Consider the following 20191-nt stretch of genomic DNA (forward strand, 5'->3'; position numbering starts at 1 on the left):
ACTTGAAATACAGATTTCACTTAACCTATCTAATTGGAGTTGACTCGGCCTGTACAAGTAAAACAAATGTCTCGCTATATGTGACTTGACATTATCCATAGTCATAAGATTCAGTTCAAGGATGTAGTTGATAAAGGATCGAATTATATTGTAACAAATACGGAAAGGTCAACGACAGAATCAACCTGTCTTCTTATAGCTCTGGGGGAATGTTTCGGATTTGCTAATCACATTTGGCATACTCATTCTGTTATGCAAAGATTAAATATAATTCTGTGAAAATTAATTTAATAGTTATATACGGCTAGAAGCAATAAGAACCTAATGGGTCACACATAAGACTTGGAGCCCAAAAGAGAAACAGATGTTAATTAATTGATGGAAGCCCAACTGAGTCCACTAAGGCCCAGTAGAGAGAGAGAGGGGCGATTTTATGTATGAAAATACATAAATAATTTAATTAGATTTTAACAATTCTAATTAGATTATGATTGTGAATTAAATTAATAAAAGGATAAATAAGTTAGGAGGTTTAATGAGATTAAAATTACTCCTATTATTATCCTATAAGGTTATTATTATTATCTTTATATTTAGATATATTAATAGATAATAAATAAGAATTATATCTCGAATTAAATTCTTATTCAGTAACCTAATTCTATCTAACTAGGGTTTAGATATAAGAGAGTATTTATACCCCCCTCCTATGTAAATTTCGGCCAACCCTAGCTAGAGAGAGAGAGAGAATTTCGACCCACAAGTTTGAGGACGAGATTGTCTACCGCTTCCTCCCGTTCAATTGATTTTCATCTCTTTCTTTTATTCCCTGATCTTGTGTTGATTGATTAGAGGCAATCTATTCTTGATTGCTTTTATACGGTTGATATCTAACTTGATTTTGGGTTGTGTTTATTTTGTGCTCGTGAACTCGGAGTAAGGGTTGAGGGCACTTCGCTTGCAACGGTAGATAGTTCATCAAAAGGTATTTCCTTCTATCCTTCTTTATATGAAATAACGATTAATGGATCTTGGGTTAATGGAAAAAGGTTAAAATTTTTATATTTCCGCTGCCATACGTTAGCCTTAAATTCCATCAGTGGTATCATAGCCTGCGTTAAATCCGTTATTTCATATATGAAAATTAAAAGATTTTTCAATCAGATTGAATAAATATTTATAGTTAGGTTAATTAACAAAACTGTTTTGATTAATTAGTTCTAAAGATAAATAAGTTTTAATTAATTATTAATTAAAATAGTTTATGCATATGTTCCTTATAATTTTGATTGATAATCATTATAACAAAATCTATTAGTTTTATAGTTAGATTGATAAAAGTTAGTTTTATTGATTCTAAAGATAAAACGGAAAATCTATAATAGATTTTCTTATTTTCTGAAAATCGTTTTAAAATCGTTTTAGAACTGATATATATATATATATATATATATATATATAATAAAAAAAACGGACAGCAGTCCGGGTTGCGCCGCGAGGTGAAGAAAATTTTGGTTCTTATTTTTAATTTTGGTAGAGGAGTGAGAAAGAAAAAAAAATCAAAAGAGAGGTGAAGAAGATGGTGTATTTGATTCTTATTTTTAATTTTGGAGTTTGTTTGTGATAAGTAGATAATAAGGGGAGTTAATTTATAAAATAAATAAATATAATGACCAAATTAACTCTTTTCCCTTTGACTTTTAACACCGTTAGTCAATTTGGTATATGTTTGCTAACGGAATGAAGTTCATGGTACCAACTTGCAAACTTTTAAACCACAGGGGTGCAGTTCGAAAATGGGCCAAACCACAAGGTTTATTTTTGTACTTTTCCCTTAAAGTTTTGTATAATTGTATTAATCTAAAAGGTTAATATAGAAGATACGAAACTGTTAGAATTAAAATTGGGTGAAAGTTAATTTGATGTGTTAATGTGATTAACCTAAATATTACATAAAGTACTTATGTAATCAACCAATTAAATTTATTTAAAGGCTTAAAGCATTATTTGGCCCCTGACCTATCCAAAATTGTGTTATTTGGCCATTGACCTATTATTTGATCACATTTAGCTCTTGACCTATCCCATTTGGTGAAATTTCACCCAAGTTTTATGAATACTTAACGAAATCGTTATCTCATTGATAAGTAACGATATTTTAAAACTTGAATTTGAAACGTGATATTTCTTAAAGTTATTTTTCTACATTCTGTGGAAATAATTAATTATATTAAAAAAAGAAAAAAAAACAAAAGACAAATCCTAAACTAAAATCTATTAAGTTCAAATGTCAAAATATCGTTACTTATTAATGAGATAATGATTCGGTTAAGTTTAAATTCAAACTGGGTGAAATTTTACCAATTTGGGATAGATCAGGGGCCAAATATAACCAAATAATAGGTTAAGGGCCAAATGATAAAATTTTGGATAGATCAGGGACCAAATAGTGCATTAAGCCTTTATTTAATTGAATCTATGCATGTTTGGAGTTATGGACATATTTGGATCCTCTTTTAGTCTTTTGGTATTTTTGAAATAGGGCATGCGAGTCCTGCCTTTCTACTATCTATTGTAATTTCTACTCTCATCTAATTCCTTTCAAGTTAATTGAAGTTTTCTTTAGTAGTATAGAAATTAATATGTAATTTCGAGGCGCCATGGAGAAGACGGAGGACCTAAAGAGAAATATGTAATATTTAGTATTTCCCTAGGTTTGGCCTTTTATTCCGTCTCTGGCTCGACGAAATAATTTAGATAATATGTCCATAACACCAATGTATGTGTCTGATGTATGCTAAAGCAAATCAAGACTAAGTTAGATTATGAGACTTGAAATAAAAATCTCTCACTAATTAAAAGTTAAGTAAATAAGCAAGTTATTAAAATCGGTTGCCCTTCCCTAATATTATAATTCAGCCGGCAGTACTGGGGGCCTTTGGGTTGTTGAGCAAACTCAAGCTCGGGGTCTTATGGTGACACCTGAATTATCGAAAATCGTTCTTTCATGAATATGGAGTAATACTTAAATTAGATTATGATAATTGGATGAGCAAACTCATGTTATCATAGACTAATGGGCAATATGGTTGGGATTAATATGAATAACATATTAGTTACTAATGTGGTTAGTAACCCAATAACCTAGGAATCACATTAAAGATGTGATTGATTACATGAATCTACCTAACAAATGAGACTAGCTTGTTGAGCAAACTCAAGGCAAAATCTCAGGAGTTAGGATCCTAGCTCACTAAAGGATTTTTGAAATTCTTCGAATTAACATGGAAGGCTATTAATTTGGCAAAATAGTGGGAGCAATTTAAAATGAATCAAAAGACCTATAATTTTAGATTGATGTACTTTAAAGAAAATGAATAACATACGTTTACTCTTTCTCACTCTCAGGTTAAATTAAAACACTCTTAAAATCATGACTAAAACCAATCTGCAAAACATTCTTACCGATAACAAGTTGAATGGTTCAAACTTCACCGACTGGTTTCGTAACCTCAAAATCATTTTGAAGTTCGATAAGATAGGGTATGTACTTGATACAACGATACCCCCTATCCCAGCTGATGATGCTCCCATCGAAGAAATTGATGCTTACCAAAAGCACAAAGCTGATGACGATCATGCGGGATGCATCATACTTGCATCGATGACACCGGAATTGCAAAGGCAACATGAGGAAATGGATGCCTATTCCATCATTATGCACCTAAAGGAGCTGTTTGGGAAACAGACTAGGTGCGAACGCTACGAGATATCCAAGTTGCTATATCGTTGCAGGATGCAAGAGGACACATCTGTGATGACACATTGTGTCAAGATGATTGGCTATATTACCAAGCTTTCTAGTATTGGATTCGCGATGGATAACGAACTAAACATAGACTTAATTCTTCAATCCCTCCCAGAGAGTTATTCACAGTTCATCATGAACTACCAGATGAATGACTTGCAAACCTCTCTTGAAGAGCTTGCAAATATGCTCAAGTCAGTTGAGCCCAATATGAAGAAAGACAAGGCAATACCGGCTCTTGTCATAGAGGGATCAAAGAAGAGGAAGGGGAATTTTCCCAATCCTAAACATCCCAAGAAAGGCAAGGGAGCCATACCCACTAGAGCTAAGGGAAAGGAAGTGAAGAAGCCCAAAGGAGAGTGCCACTTTTATGGTAAAGATGGGCATTGGAGAAGGAACTACAAGGAGTACCTAGCCTCCCTCAAGAAGGGAAAGGGCGGTGCTTCAACATCTGGTATGTTTTATATTGAAATAAATACAGTTTCACAGTCTGAATCTTGGGTACTTGATACCGGATGTGGATCTCATATTTGTACAAATATACAGGAACTAAATCGGACTAGGGAATTGAAAAAAGGGAGCATAAACTTGTGAGTAGGAAATGGAGCAAGAGTTGCCGCCCTCGCCATTGGAGATTATGCTTTGAGTTTGCCCTCTGGGCTTGTCATAGAATTAGGAAACTGTTTGTATGTTCCAAAAATGTCTCGTAACATTATTTCTATTAGCCGTCTTGTTGACGATAGTTTTCATATTTCAATAAAAGACAAACATTGCGATTTTTATAGAGATGGGATTTTCTATTATTCAGGAATATCACAAAATGGGATTTATGTGCTAGATGAAAAAAATTCTGTTTTCGCAATTGATACCAAAAGACATAAGCTAGATAATTCAACTTACTTGTGGCATTGTCGTTTAGGCCATATAAACAAAAGACGCATGCTTAAGCTACATCAAGATGGGCTTATAAATTCAATTGATCCTGAATCATTGGAAACATGCGAAGCATGTTTAAAAGGTAAAATGACAAAGACACCTTTTAGCAATAAAGGTGAGCGTGTATCAGACACTCTAAGATTAATACATTCCGATGTATGCGGTCCTATGTCAGTCCAATCAAGAGGAGGATTCAGATACTTCATAAGCTTCATAGACGACCATACCCGATATGGTTATATCTACTTGATGAAGCACAATTTCGAAGCTTTTGAGAAATTCAAATGCTTCAAAAATGAAGTAGAAAATCAATTAGGAAAGAAAATAAAGATACTTCGATCCGATCGAGGTGGCGAATATCTTTCAGATGATTTTCTGAATTATCTAACTGAATGTGGGATATGCTCACAATGGACACATCCCTATACACCACAACACAATGGTGTATCCGAGAGGAGGAACCGTACCTTACTAGATATGGTACGATCCATGATGAGCATAGCATTACTTCCAAAGACATTCTGGGGCTATGCCTTAGAAACAGCCCTCTTCACCCTAAATCGAGTACCAACTAAATCTGCTAGTTCCACACCATATGAATTGTTCGTTGGTAGGAAACCCACATTCTCATTCATGAGAGTATGGGGTTGTTCAGCATTTGTCAAACGCATAGCGTCAGACAAACTAGATTCTAAATCTGATAAGTGTTTCTTCATTGGATACCCTAAGGAAACTGTGGGATATTACTTCTATCATCCGGATGATCAGAAAGTAATAGTATCCAAGCACGCAACCTTCTTAGAGAAAGAGTTTCTCGAAGAAACAGAAAAGGGAAGCATAATTGAGCTTGATGAAGTTCAAGAACAAGAAACACCAACTGAAACAACAGAAGCGGTTGAGGAACCCGAAGCAGTCACATTAGATGAGACTCAAGTGCCACCCATTCGTAGATCACAAAGAGTTCGCGAACTCCCAATTAGATATGGTTTTCTAGTGGGAGATGATGATAAGGTTCCCGTGTTAGACGACGAACCCGAAACTACGAAGAGGCTCTTAACAGTCCAGATTCTAAAGCATGGCTCGAAGCCATGGATTCTGAGATGGATTCCATGTACACCAACCAAGTGTGGACTTTGGTTGATCCACCCGAAGGGATAAAACCCATTGGGTGCAGGTGGATCTTTAAAAAGAAGACTGACATGGATGGAAAGGTTAGCACCTATAAAGCTAGGTTAGTAGCGAAAGGATATCGTCAGAAACAAGGAATTGATTATAATGAAACTTTCTCTCCTGTGGCTATGTCCAAATCAATCAGAATAATGCTCGCTATTGCCGCTCACTACGATTACGAGATTTGGCAAATGGATGTGAAAACATCTTTCCTAAACGGAAACCTTCTTGAGGATGTATATATAATGCAACCTGAAGGTTTCATATCAAAGGATGCAAACAAGGTTTGCAAACTTCAGAGATCCATTTATGGACTCAAGCAAGCATCAAGAAGCTGGAACAAGCGTTTTGACGAAACCATAAAACAATTTGGTTTCGAACAAAATTGCGAAGGAGCTTGCATTTACAAGAAAGCAATTGGGAGCTCAGTTGCATTTCTGATATTATATGTGGACGATATATTATTAATGGGAAATGACATAGCTCTACTACAGTCGGTAAAAGTATGGTTATCAGGTAACTTCTCCATGAAAGACCTTGGTGAAGCAGCTTATATACTTGGTATAAAGATCTACAGAGATAAATCAAGAAGACTGCTTGGTCTTTCACATGCTACATACATCGAAAAGGTGCTAAAGCGGTTTAGCATGCTTGAATCGAAATGAGGTAACTTACCCATGGTACATGGAGTAAAGTTAAACAATAATCAATGTCCTAAAACCGAAGATGATAAGAAGCGCATGTCTGTAATCCCGTACGCCAGCGCAATCGGTTCGATTATGCATGCTATGCTTTGCACTAGACCTGACGTAGCGTTAGCGTTAAGTATAACGAGTCGTTACCAAGGTAATCCGGGAGACGAGCACTGGAATGTCATTAAGAACATTCTTAAGTACTTGAGAAGGACTAAAGACATGTTCCTAGTGTACGAAAAAGGGGATCTGAAAATAGAAGGATTTTCAGATGCCAGTCATCTCACAGATGAGAACGATTTTAAATCCCAATCAGGATACCTGTTTATCTTGAATGGGGGCGCGGTCAGCTGGAAGAGTTCCAAGCAAGGAAGCGTAGCTTTCTCTACGACCTAGTCAGAGTATATCACTGCTGCGGAAGCAGCAAAGGAAGCGGTTTGGATTAAGAAGTTCATTACTGAACTTGGTATGGTGCCTGACATTGTAAATCCCATTACACTGTACTGTGATAACAATGGAGCCATTGCGCAAGCAAAGGAACCACGGTCTCATAATGCATCCAAGCATTACCTGAAGCGATACCACATTATAAGAGAAATTGTGGTAAGAGGAGATGTGAGAATAGAAAGAGTACCTACTGAGGACAACGTTGCAGATCCGTTGACAAAGCCCTTAACCCAGAAAGTACATGATCGTCAACTTAGTTCTACTGGGATAAGTTGTAGAAACAATTGGCTTTAGTCCAAGTGGGAGTATGTTGGGGTTTAGTGTCCTATAGACAATTGTTCTAGGATACAAACTTAATGTAAATGAAGTGTTCTTTATATCATTTGTTTTAATGAGATATGGTTTCATAACTATATAAAGGCAATCCCTTTTAAGAACTAAATAAAGTCTCATAAAAGGAAATCCATAAGTTTGTTTAAAGTGATTATAAAGTGTTCATACAAGCATGAAGTGAGACGAAACTTTATAATAAACTAATAAACTTAAAACCACCCCAAGTCAAGTAATATGTTTAGGATTGACATATCACTGCTGAGACTTGCATGTAACAATGTCTTCTGTCGAAACAGAAAGCTGATCTCACAAGCTTCATATATACAGATATCTGGACAGTTACGTGGATCCAATGAAAAGGAGTTCATTAGGATTGGGGACCCGACTTGAGATAACAGGATGGGTAGATTCATCCTTGTCACCTGTTCATCTCATTGGTATTAATAGGTATAAGTAATCCTCAGACTCAAAGGAATGTTAATTAGTGATTCTGGATTACAGAATGTGATGCTTTGATCCTGTTGTAACACGATCCATAACAGAGATGACTCTGGGGTGTGAACGGCAGACGTTGGGTATCACAGGAAGTAATTGCAGGATAATTATACATTGGATTGAGCATTTGTCACTCCGGATAAATGGGAGATACGTCCAAGGATCGCTTATGGAAGACTCGACTCTAAATCCTTACAAGGTGATAGCTTAAGACTTGAAATACAGATTTCACTTAACCTATCTAATTGGAGTTGACTCGGCCTGTACAAGTAAAACGAACGTCTCGCTATATGTGACTTGACATTATCCATAGTCATAAGATTCAGTTCAAGGATGTAGTTGATAAAGGATCGAATTATACTGTAACTAATACGGAAAGGTCAACGACAGAATCACCTTGTCTTCTTATAGCTCTAGGGGAATGTTTCGGATTTGCTAATCACATTTCGCGTACTCATTCCGTTATGCAAAGATTAAATATAATTCTGTGAAAATTAATTTAATAGTTGCATACGGCTAGAAGCAATAAGAACCTAATGGGTCACACATAAGACTTGGAGCCCAAAAGAGAAACAGATGTTAATTAATTGATGGAAGCCCAACTGAGTCCACTAAGGCCCAGTAGAGAGAGGGGGGCGATTTTATGTATGAAAATACATTAATAATTTAATTTGATTTTAACAATTCTAATTAGATTATGATTGTGAATTAAATTAATAAAAGGATAAATAAGTTAGGAGGTTTAATGAGATTAAAATTACTCTTATTATTATCCTATAAGGTTATTATTATTATCTTTATATTTAGATATATTAATAGATAATAAATAAGAATTATATCCCGAATTAAATTCTTATTCAGTAACCTAATTCTATCTAACTAGGCTTTAGATACAAGAGAGTATTTATACCCCCCTCCTATGTAAATTTCGGCCAACCCTAGCCAGAGAGAGAGAGAGAGAGAGAATTTCGACCCATAAGTTTGAGGACGAGATTGTCTACCGCTTCCTCCCGTTCAATTGATTTTCATCTCTTTCTTTTATTCCTTGATCTTGTGTTGATTGATTAGAGGCAATCTATTCTTGATTGCTTTTATACGGTTGATATCTAACTTGATTTTGGGTTGTGTTTGTTTTGTGCTCGTGAACTCGGAGTAAGAGTTGAGGGCACTTCGCTTGCAACGGTAGATAGTTCATCAAAATGTATTTCCTTCTATCCCTCTTTATATGAAATAACGATTAACGGATCTTGGGTTAATGGAAAAAGGTTAAAATTTTTATATTTCCGCTGCCATACGTTAGCCTTAAATTCCATCAAGAACACCTATCGGTTTGTGAAGGATGGGATTTGTTATGTGCTTACACCTCTTGTGGGGGAATCCAAAAGCAAGGAGAAATCTACGTTGATCGTTTGCCCAACTCACAAGGCGTTCATTAACGAGTGTGAGGAAAGTCAAACAGTCTATGTAGTGATGGTGAAATCTAGTACACCGTCGGAGAGGGTAGGTAGCGAAGGGGAAGAAGTTCCAGAAGAAGTTGGAAAACTGCTTAATGAGTCCTGTGATGTGTTTCCAGAAGAGTTACCATATGGGCTACCACCTCTACGGGACATCCAACACCATATAGATCTTGTGCCGGGAGCTAGCTTGCCTAGTCTTCCTCATTATCGGATGAGTCCCAAAGAGAGTGAAGTAATGAAGGAGAAGGTGGAAGAGTTGATCAGAATGGGCTATGTTAGGGAGAGCATGAGTCCATGTGCGGTCCCAGCTTTGTTGACACCTAAGAAAGATGGGTCGTGGAGGATGTGTGTGGACAGTCGGGCCATCAACAAGATCACTATTCGATACAAATTTCCAATTCCCCGACTCGATGACATGCTTGATCAATTGAGCGGATCCAAGGTCTTTTCCAAGATTGATTTGAGGAGTGGGTACCACCAAATTCGGATCAATGCGGGAGATGAATGGAAGACAACGTTTAAGACGCGTGATGGGTTGTATGAGTGGCTAGTGATGCCATTCGGGATGACCAATGCACCAAGTACGTTCATGAGGTTGATGAACCAAGTATTGCGTCTGGTGATTGGTAAGTTTGTGGTAGTCTACTTTGACGACATCCTCATCCATAGTAAGACGTTGGAAGAACATGTGGAACACTTGAGGACCGTACTAGTCTTGCTTCGGGAGAACCAACTTTTTACCAACACTAAGAAGTGTGATTTTGTGATGGAAAGCTTGGTGTTCCTCGGGTATGTGGTCAGTGGGAGTGGTATCCGGGTTGATGAAGAGAAAGTTAGAGCAATTCGGGAGTGGCCGACTCCGAAGACCGCCGGGGACATTAGGAGATTTCACGGGTTGGCTACTTTCTACACACGGTTCATCCGAAATTTCAGCGCTATTGTGGCCCCCATGACCGAGTGTTTGAAGAAGGGTAGAGGTTTCAAGTGGGGAGATGAGCAGGAGAGCAGCTTCGCCTTGATAAAGGAAAAACTAAGTACCGCGCCGGTTCTAACATTCCTAGATTTTGATAAGCTTTTCGAGGTTGAATGTGATTCAAGTGGAGTAGGAGTTGGGGGTGTGTTAATGCAAGAGAAGAGGCCCATAGCTTATTTCAGTGAGAAATTGTGTGAGTCAAGACAAAAATGGGCCACCTATGACAAGGAGTTTTATGCGGTAGTGCGGGCTCTCAAGACGTGGGAACACTATCTCATTGGGAAGGAGTTTATGTTGTACACCGACCACCAAGCCCTCAAGTACTTGGGAAGTCCAAAACAACTCCGAAGCTCCATGCATGCTTGATGGTCTGCTTTCGTGGATAAGTTTCCTTATCAACTTCTTCACAAAGCGGGTCAACAAAACAAAGTGGCGGATGCCTTGAGCCGTAGGGTAGTCCTCTTGAAAACAGTGGCTTTGGAGTTAGTGGATTTTGAGCACATCAAGGAAGAATATGAGGAGGATCCGGACTTTGGGCTTGAATGGGAGAAATGTAGGAGAGGTACCGAAGAGAGTGGGTATCAATTAGTGGATGGGTTCCTCATGAGGGGCAGCCAATTGTGTCTTCCAAACACATCCATACGGGAAAGAGTGATCCGAGAGTTACACGGAGGGGTGTTGGGGGGACACTTTGGAAGAGACAAAACCTTTGAAGCGGTTAACTCCCGTTACTATTGGCCTAGAGTAAGGAGGGATGTGGCGTACATCGTGGAGCGATGTGAGGAGTGCCAATCTTCCAAGGGGCATGCTACTAATGCCGGATTACGGGAAGATCTCTCCATGGACTTTGTGTTAGGGTTGCCGAGAACTCAATGGGGTATGGACTCCATCTTTGTGGTGGTGGATAGATTCTCAAAGATGGCCCACTTCATCCCGTGTAGGAAGACTAATGACGCCACTGCCATCGCCAAGTTGTTTTTCCGTGAGGTAGTAAGGCTACATAGGGTTCCAAAGAGCATAGTGTCGGATAGGGATACGAAGTTTGTAAGCCACTTTTGGCGGACTTTTTGGGCCATTCTTGGAACCACATTGAAGTTTAGCACCACGGCCCACCCCCAAACGGATGGATAGACCGAAGCGGTAAACCGAACTTTGGGAAACTTATTGAGAAGCAAGTGTCGAGACAAACCCAAGATGTGGGATTATGTGCTCGCCCAAGCCGAGTTTGCCTACAACTCCGCCATGAGTTCTACTACCGGGAAGTCCCCTTTCGAGATAGTATACACCAAGGCACCCAACCACTCACTTGATTTGAGCGAAGTTCCCAATGGGGAGAAGAAGAGCGTAGCCGCACATAACTTCGCCAACGACTATCATAAAATGCACCAAGAAGTACGACATCGCATTGAGGAGAAGAATAGTCGGGTCAAAACCAAGGTGGATGAGCGCCGACGGGATGTACAGTTTGAGGTGGGGGATGAGGTGATGGTATACTTGGGCAAAGAACGTCTTATGCATGCCCCAAGTAGTAAGCTGAGGCCGAGGAAGTATGGCCCCTACCGGATCACGAAGAAGATTAGTGCCAACGCGTATCAACTAACCCTTCCCAATTGGCTTGGGAAAATGTCTTCTTCTTTTAACGTGCAGGATCTTAGCTTGTGGAAACCGGAGGGAACGTTGCCAACCAAGGCATCGGGGGGCGGAGTCCGACTCTTTCGAAGAAGGGGAGAATGATGAGGGCATCCTTTCACTAAGCCCGAGCCCGGAGCCAAGAGACGAGAATAGTGAAAACCGGGAAAGCCAGCCCAGCACGCGGGGCGTGAAGGAACCAATTCTCGAAGATTTGCCCAGAAGCTCAGGAACGCGGGGCGTCCGCCCAGGAGCACAGGGCGTGGATTCAGCGTCGGAGGAGAAACCAACCCAGGAGGGCAAGCACGCGGGGCGTAGCCCCGAAGACGCTCCGCGTGAAGTTCACCACCCCTGGTCACCAGAAGCAGAAGCTCCAATACGCGGGGCGTGACCCCAGGAACGCCACGCGTAAGGCCCTCCGTGAAGACTCTCCCGGATCAGGAGCCGCGTTACGCGGAGCGTACCAAGACCCACGCGGGGCGTGGACTGCTGAGAGAATACTTCCCCTCCAAGTTCTTACAAAGAGGGGACCAATACTGTTGGTGTTTATTTACTGTTTTGCCACCAACCCTTATTTACTAAACTACCATGGACTCTTTCCTTTCCCATCCTACCCTTAGGCACATACTTTGCCCAAAACCCTATTCATGGGTTTTTGCTCTTTATCCTTGTTATTTTGGAGAGTATTTAAACTCTCCTCTTTGTAATGTTCCTTAACTTTGAATGAATTAAATTAAAAGCCTCCATTGGAGCTTGGATTATCAATCATTGGGTTTACTCAACCTTCTAGTTTAGCTAGAGAAGTTTGTATTCTTAGTGGTAAGACGTTGAACCTCTGCTTGAAAGGTTTGAGGTTCGATTCCCCACTCCGTCAAAATTTAGCCCTCATTGGTAGGTGATCTGTAAATTCCATTGTAAACTCTCATCGAGGTCTGTGGTTTGCCCTGACCTTGGGAGTGGGTAGACCTACCCTTACCTAAACTTTAAAAAAAAAAAAAAAAAGAGAAGTTTGTATTCTTTGTTGGTTTACGATTAAAACCTTCAGTCGATTTCAATCTACATCAGTATGTTATTATTATTAACATGTACTCTTAAAAAAAGTGTAACCAATCAAACCTCCAACATATTTTTATCATTTCTCAATTAAAAAATGTTAGCTAAACCATTTAATATTAGAATAGTACATTTTTACTGTGTAAGATATCTTTTAAATTCCCATTTTATTTTTACGCTTTTCTTTTTCATATTTAATTGTTCATTTGATTTTTTTTTTATACTAACATTGTTATATATTTTTTTGGTTCTCAGCTATTCTAATATAGATTTAAATTTTTAATACCATTCCATTATATATATCATTTTAGTAAATTAGTTTTTTCTCCAAATATAAATCATTCTAGGTGTTTACAAAAACATTTAGGGGGCGTTTGGTTCGCACAAGGTTAACGGAACGGAATCAAGAAAGGGAAACAAGGAGAAATGAATGGAATGACCATGAATTCTCTCATCTGTTGGTTTCAGTTCTACAAAGGGAATGATATACTCATGATTCCCTTTGTGACTGTTTGCTCAAATGAGAAACTAGAGTTGTGTTTTTAACAATAATTTCTATACATACATGTGTCTATATTAATAAATTAATCACATGTAAATATAAAAATGAAAATCAATTTATTCAACCATTAAAATCAAAAGACTATGAAACTGAAGAAACTGAAATAAAATAAATCAAAGAAAATGCATAAATAGTCTATTTTAAAAAGAAAACAATTATTTTAAAATAATTTAAAATAAATAACAAAACTGAATAATATGATAAAAGAAAAATATTTGTCAAAAATATTTTTCAAGATAAAAAGGTAAAAACAAATAAGTATAAGGATCAAAAGTGAGATTAATCTAAAAATAAATAAATAAATATAAGGATCAAAACAAAAATCAAAAAGTAAAAATTAGTTAAAAATATTTTTTGAGAATAAATAAATAAAATAATATATAAGTATAAGGATCAAAAGTGAAATTAATCAAAGGGTTAAAAAAGTAAAAATAATAAATATATGGGCCAAAATAAAAATAAAAAATAAAATAGAGACTAAAATTTTTTTATGAGAGTAGATATTCAAATTAGTGAGAGAGAGAGGAAAGAGAATGGAAAACATTAGGGGGTTAGGGGAATGGGATTAGAGGTAAACCCAAAACTAAAAGAGAGAATGATTGAATTGATAAAACAAACAACAACAAAAGGAACGAAACATCTTCTTTCTCCTTACCCTTTCCTGAAACCCCAAAACAAACGACCCCTTAGTTTAGTTTTTTGGTCCAAATATTTTTTTTTTGTATTGGTACATGTGTTTTTTAATAGGGTAAATAATTATAAAGTCCTTGTGTTTTTACTTAACATACTAGTAGGTCCATCATATTATTATAAGATCCTTAAGTTTTATTTTAATAAACTCTTTAGTCCTTCCATGTGTTTTTGTAGATGAAAGTCCAAATTGCCCCTAGTTATTTACATAAAAAAAACTTATTTTTTAATTTCAAATTTAATCTAAATAGTTTTAATAAAGTTTATGAAGTATATATATACCGAAATTTATATAATTGTATATACTAATCATTAAAAATGTATTTTTATTCTCTTAAATTTTTATTTTTTTAATATAATGTCTTTAAACTAGCATTAAATATTAATAAATTTTTTTTAAAAATCATAATTTTTTTCTTCATTTATGAAATTTATTAGAGTTAAATAAATATTACTTTTATATAGCTTTGCTCTTATTTTGATAATTTTTCAAATATTTTTCATTCATTTCTTTAATCAATAAAATTTAGGCTGCTAAATTAAATTTCTATAATTATATAAAATTTAATAAATTAATTACTCATTATTGTAGAGATTATGTAGAAAAAATAGATGTTTTATTATTAAAATATAGAGTAAAGGGTAATTTTAGTATTTTAAAATTTATTTGGTATAGTTTAACCATTGATTCAAACATAAAGACTAAGGAGTTGATGAAACTAAAAACTGAGGGACTATATAATTATTTCTAAAAACTGAGGGACTGACTAGTGTATTAAGTAAAAATTCAGGGACTTTATAATTATTTACCATTTTTAATATAGCAATGCTTATTTTCCAATAGTGATATGTGAGACAATTTTTTTAGTTAACTAATATATTTCTTAATTTGTGTGAAATACCCTAGAATGACTTGTATAAGGGAATGAAATGAGTATTAAATAATTCATTTTTAGTATATACTTATATGTAAGTTTTGTTATTTTCCTTATTTATGTAGTCAAGTAAATTGTAAGTTTAATAGTTATTTTTTTTAACCTCTGAGTTTAGTAGTTACATTAAGATTAAATAGTACTAGGTATCCAGGAAAATCTAATTTGATTTGTTTGAAACAAGAATTTTGTTGGATTTGTATTTAACCTCTGAGTTGAATGCAAAATAGGTGGAAGAATTTAGATGTGATATGGAATATATAAAGATCAGGGTTGGAAGGTTGTATTATTTGTGATTATCGGAAAGCAAATTTGAGAGTTTTTGCTTTTTTTTCTAATGCTTTATGCAGTTCCAATATATTTCTTGTGAATGTGTCACTTATAAAACCATAACAATTTTAAATGCACAATCCTCAATATGCATGAACTAGATACATTAGAATCAATATTTTGCTGCAAATGCAAATCAAATCTCCAATCTAACAAATAAGACATTTATACAATAGCTAAAAAGCATAAAGCCATGTAACAACACTAAAAAGCAACCACAAACTAAATACTAAATACCAAAGCAAAGCTGTGTAAAAAATAATACAAATCTAGGAATTTAAAAAAGTATCAACCCTTGAATTTTGCTTGTTTGATAGAAATTTCATGCATATTGGTGGATGCACACCTGCCAAAGCCAGTATGGAGCTAGGCAAAGTCCATATCCCATCCCCACAAATCAACCCTGATGCTACTGCTGCTCCATATGCATCAGCCTTGGTTTTGTTTACCTTCTTCCATATGAACAATATCAAGCTTCCAACACACATATCAATGGCGAAATATCCTCCTAGATAGAACGGAATCGCCATAGCCATCGGAACCGGGATAAATCGTGCTATCTTCTTTCCAAGTCCATCTCTAAGAGCATTAACAGCCATTGCTGCAATAAAGAATATGTAACATAGAGTTAGACAGTGTTTTGGCAAGGCAGAGAAGCCATCCACCCCAAGAATCGCCATGTTCCGGTACACAAGAGCATAAGGAGCTGGATATTCTGAACCAGGAACACCTAGATCATGAAAAGCCTTGTAGAAAAGCCAAAAAACACATGGAGAAATGACACATCCCATTGCAGTTCCAACAATCTGAGAGACAAACATTGATTTTGGTGAAGCCAATGTCATGTAACCTGTCTTGAAATCCTGCATAAGATCAGATGCGGTAGATACAATGTTCATCATGACACCACAGGCTGCTAAGCCTGCAAGAACTCCACCATTGGCAGCTCCTGCCCAGGCACCTATTGCGAAAATGGCTAGCTTTCCATAAGTAGATGCCAAGGACCAATCTGTTAGGCCACAACCATATGCATTACAAAAGGCTAGGATTGGTGCCATTACGTAAATAACTACAATGTGGTACCACTTGAGTTGATGAAAGATGTAAGGAACTGTAATTATGGAGATTATTGCTATAGTCACATAGCCAACAACAGCAAACCATGGTGGTATTTGGTCTCTAAGAAACAATTCGGTTCGACGTTTATCATCAAATGAGACAGCTGTAGAATCTGCAGGAGATGAACCACTGGCAATTGGAAGAATGGCGTCTTTTACAGTTAATTGTTTGTAGAGACCAAATAGAGTGTGGCCAAGGACTTTGAAGAAGTTGTATGTTCCATCACCAAGGATCATAGCTATGGCTATGAACACCTTGTAACCTTGTAGGCCGTGGAGGCTGCTTGGACTTAGCTCTTCAGAAAACCAATGGCCTTTTCTAGTTTCAATGAGAGGCCACATTAAACCCCATGATAGAATTGCACCAACAAGGAGAGAGATGTTGATTATATATGGACAGATCATGCCAACACCAACATATGTAGCAGAGAAATCAAAATAAAACCTGAATCACAAAACCTAAAATTAGCTATATCGATCTCACATTAAAGGAGAAGAAGAAGAAGAGAAGGAATGTACTTGTATTGATAGGCCTTGAGACCAAGTGTAGGGAAGTTAACAAATCCACAGTCATCTCCAGCAGTGAAGAACCACTGGAAAAAGCCCCATAAGAAGCTGAAAGAGAAAAACTTGCCCAATTCTCTGACTTGTTTCCTGTAATAAAAGTGAAATTAGTAGGTACTTATATATATATGAGGATAATTAGAAGAAATGTATATAGGTTAGGTTATTACTTAGCTAACTTAGCACCGAGAGGGGTGTGGAAGCTGTTGATAAGATGAGCAGTAGCAGTTCCACTTGGATAAGTGAGTTTGAAGTCTATGATCATAATCTTACGAAGAGGGACAACAGAAAAGAGGCCAAGAAAGCTAACAACAAAAAGAAACCCAATCATCCAACTCAATGAAGGGTTCTTTATGTTTTGTGCACCATGAGCTTCAGTTGATTGTTTAGCAATAATTTCACTCATTCCAAACATGTAACTTCCAAACCCACCTGCACACCAATCAATTCAAATTTCAGACATTTTGTAACTGTACTTTTTAACATTATTAATTACTTGTCAAGACTTGATACAACATTTAACACAAAATCATAACATATTGGATTAATGGATCATTTCCAATTATATACATTTCATTTTCTTAACTGGTTGAAATTTCTTCTATTTAGACTTATCTATTTTGCATGTTTTTGTTTGTTGTTATGATGGATAGATATGTGATATTAATTGATTGTTAAAAATAATTATTACTAATTTTCATCGAATAAATTTTATCTACTTTTAAAATAGTTCCGAAAATGACTTAGCTAGGCTTTTGAGAGTGATAGTTGCCGATCTCACTATCATACAAAGTTTAACAAAGTCAACTCCAACATGTTACGTAAGTTTATAAAATTAATTGTTGTCTTTTTGGAGTATTTTATTTTCTACTAAGAGAAAAGATAAATAACTGAATTTGAACAGAAATGGGAAAGCGAGAATTTAGTTTAGGCACAAGATCCCAAAACAGGGAGATTCCTATTGGTCCAACTCCGTGTGTAAAGTTAATGAGGTTGGATTTAAAGTACTCACTCCTCTTTAATTTTGAATCATGTTATGTCTGACTTTTCATCTTTTTTACAATTTACTAGTTTATGTTTACCATTTTATACCTTTTTCCCATAAAAAATACTTTCTTGTTTTTAAAAAAATGGTTACAACAATTACTTGATTTGAAAATAAAATGAAAACTGCAAACTAAATACAATAATATCGGAAATTTTCATAATAATATTAGGGTAAATTACACCCATAGCCACTCAACTTTATCCATTTTAACATTGTGGCCACTAAACTTCAATTCTTAATGGTATGACTACTGAACTTTACAATTTTTAACACCGATAACCACTCAATTTTAACTAACTCCTCAAAGTGACCGTTAACGACCTCAAAATGAAAATATTCAAGAATTAAAATGGTTCAAAACGACGTTTACCATGAAACCATATTTTTTATTTTACAAAATCACTTTTTTTTAGTTTTCTTTCTCTAAAATTCAACTCTCTCTCCTAACAAAATGACACCTAAATGATCTCAAAACGAAAATTTTCAAGAATTAAAGTTTTTTAGAATATCATTAACGCTTTGGATTTTTTTATTTTAATCCGTCAACAATCGTTTTGAGGTTTTGAGTGGCCACCGGTGTTAAAAAGTGTAAAATTCAGTAGCCATATTGTTAAGAATTGAAGTTCAGTAGCCATAATGTTAAACGGGTAAAGTTCAGTGGCCATGAGTGTAATTTACCGATAATATTATGAAGCAAATATAAAAGAAGAGGTATAATAAATCAAATCATGTCTAGATACATTTTCTGTGTTGCTTCTAACAAACGTATCTCAACTGGAAAGGTTTGCTTTTTCTGTTATTTTAGGAAAGTTCTTACTGTAAAGTTAAATATAGGATCTCCAACTTTATTCACAGAATCTCACTACAATCCTATAAAGCTAATATATGTCCATTATGCACATTTTCAAAAAGAATCACCATTTTGACTAGTTGTATCTTAAAAATTAAATATTCAATAAGTCTATATATAAAAATCACATTACTAAACACTAAAACTGGATCGTTTTATTTTGGCTATCATCCACATTTGGAAATATGTAAAATTAAATGAGTTTTCAAGATTTCTCTTTTTTTTTTCTTTTCTTCTGCTTCTATTTTTTTTAGTTCATACTATTAATCCATTCCAATGATTCAAAAGAAATAAAAAAAATAAAAATATAGGGGAAATATAAACAATCCTTAAAAAAAGATGGCGGAAGAAAAACTGTGGTAAAAGAAGAAGAAAAAAAAACATACCGCTGAAAGCAATGCCGGAAGAGGCGACAACGCAGGTCTGGATGACGGTATTTTCTTGTCGGGTAAAAGGTTGTTTAAGAAAACCAGATTTATCGAGAAACTTAGTCCATGTCTTGACAAAGAAGAAACCCAACAAACCAGCAGAAACATTGAGAGAAGGAATAATCCCTGTTGTGAGATTCAATTTCATTACTATGAAACTGAACAATATCCCCAATATGAAACTCACAACAAAAGCTCTTAACGTGAGTTGATTCTGCCATGACGGTACCTCTTTCTTCTCGAATATTCTCTCCACTGATTCTCCCTCTTTCGTCTCGTCGTCGTCTTCTTCTTCTTCCCTTTTGTTTCGGTTCAAGTAATTTTTTTCTTCTGTGATGTTGTTTGAGGCCATTTTGTGGATCTGAGAATTCAAGGTAAAGAAGAAAAGAGACTAAAAATGGTGAGTGGAATGGTGTGTGAATTGGTCTTTTTAGTTTAGTATTTGTAGGCAAGATATGGTTATCACATTAAGGCTACATTTGTCATTTCTCCTGCAAATTATAATCAATGCTCTTTCCTTTTTTTTTTTAAGATTTTCTTTCTTTTATTGTTTGGTTGAATTACTTTATTTTTTTATTATATATATTTTATATTTTATAGACATTACAATTTCCAATATGTATATTTATCATGCATTGAATTTTTTTTTTCCAATATGTATATTTCCTTCAAAATA

At 35.8% G+C, this 20191-nt stretch overlaps 1 protein-coding gene across 1 annotated transcript; it reads right to left on the minus strand.

Moving 5' to 3' along the window:
* Positions 1 to 15596: 15596 nt before the first annotated feature.
* Positions 15597 to 19946, minus strand: LOC136203611 (probable metal-nicotianamine transporter YSL7). Its single transcript, XM_065994812.1, has 4 exons — positions 19474 to 19946; positions 17360 to 17621; positions 17145 to 17279; positions 15597 to 17070 (listed from the first exon to the last, which is right to left on the minus strand). Exons 1-4 carry the CDS (start codon positions 19865 to 19867, stop codon positions 15777 to 15779), a joined length of 2085 nt encoding a protein of 694 aa, XP_065850884.1. The 5' UTR covers positions 19868 to 19946; the 3' UTR covers positions 15597 to 15776.
* Between the last annotated feature and the right edge of the window lie 245 nt (positions 19947 to 20191).

This window comes from Euphorbia lathyris, chromosome 1 (genome assembly GCF_963576675.1).
Source record: "Euphorbia lathyris chromosome 1, ddEupLath1.1, whole genome shotgun sequence".
In the NCBI taxonomy this organism is placed as follows: Eukaryota; Viridiplantae; Streptophyta; class Magnoliopsida; order Malpighiales; family Euphorbiaceae; genus Euphorbia; species Euphorbia lathyris.

Coding starts and splice junctions, on each gene's coding strand:
- LOC136203611 (XM_065994812.1), bottom strand. CDS start 19,867: ATGGCCTCAAACAACATCACAGAAGAAAAAAATTACTTGAACCGAAAC. Junction 17,280..17,359: donor CTCGGTGCTAAGTTAGCTAA/GTAATAACCTAA, acceptor CTTTTATTACAG/GAAACAAGTCAGAGAATTGG. Junction 17,071..17,144: donor CTCAAGGCCTATCAATACAA/GTACATTCCTTC, acceptor TTTGTGATTCAG/GTTTTATTTTGATTTCTCTG.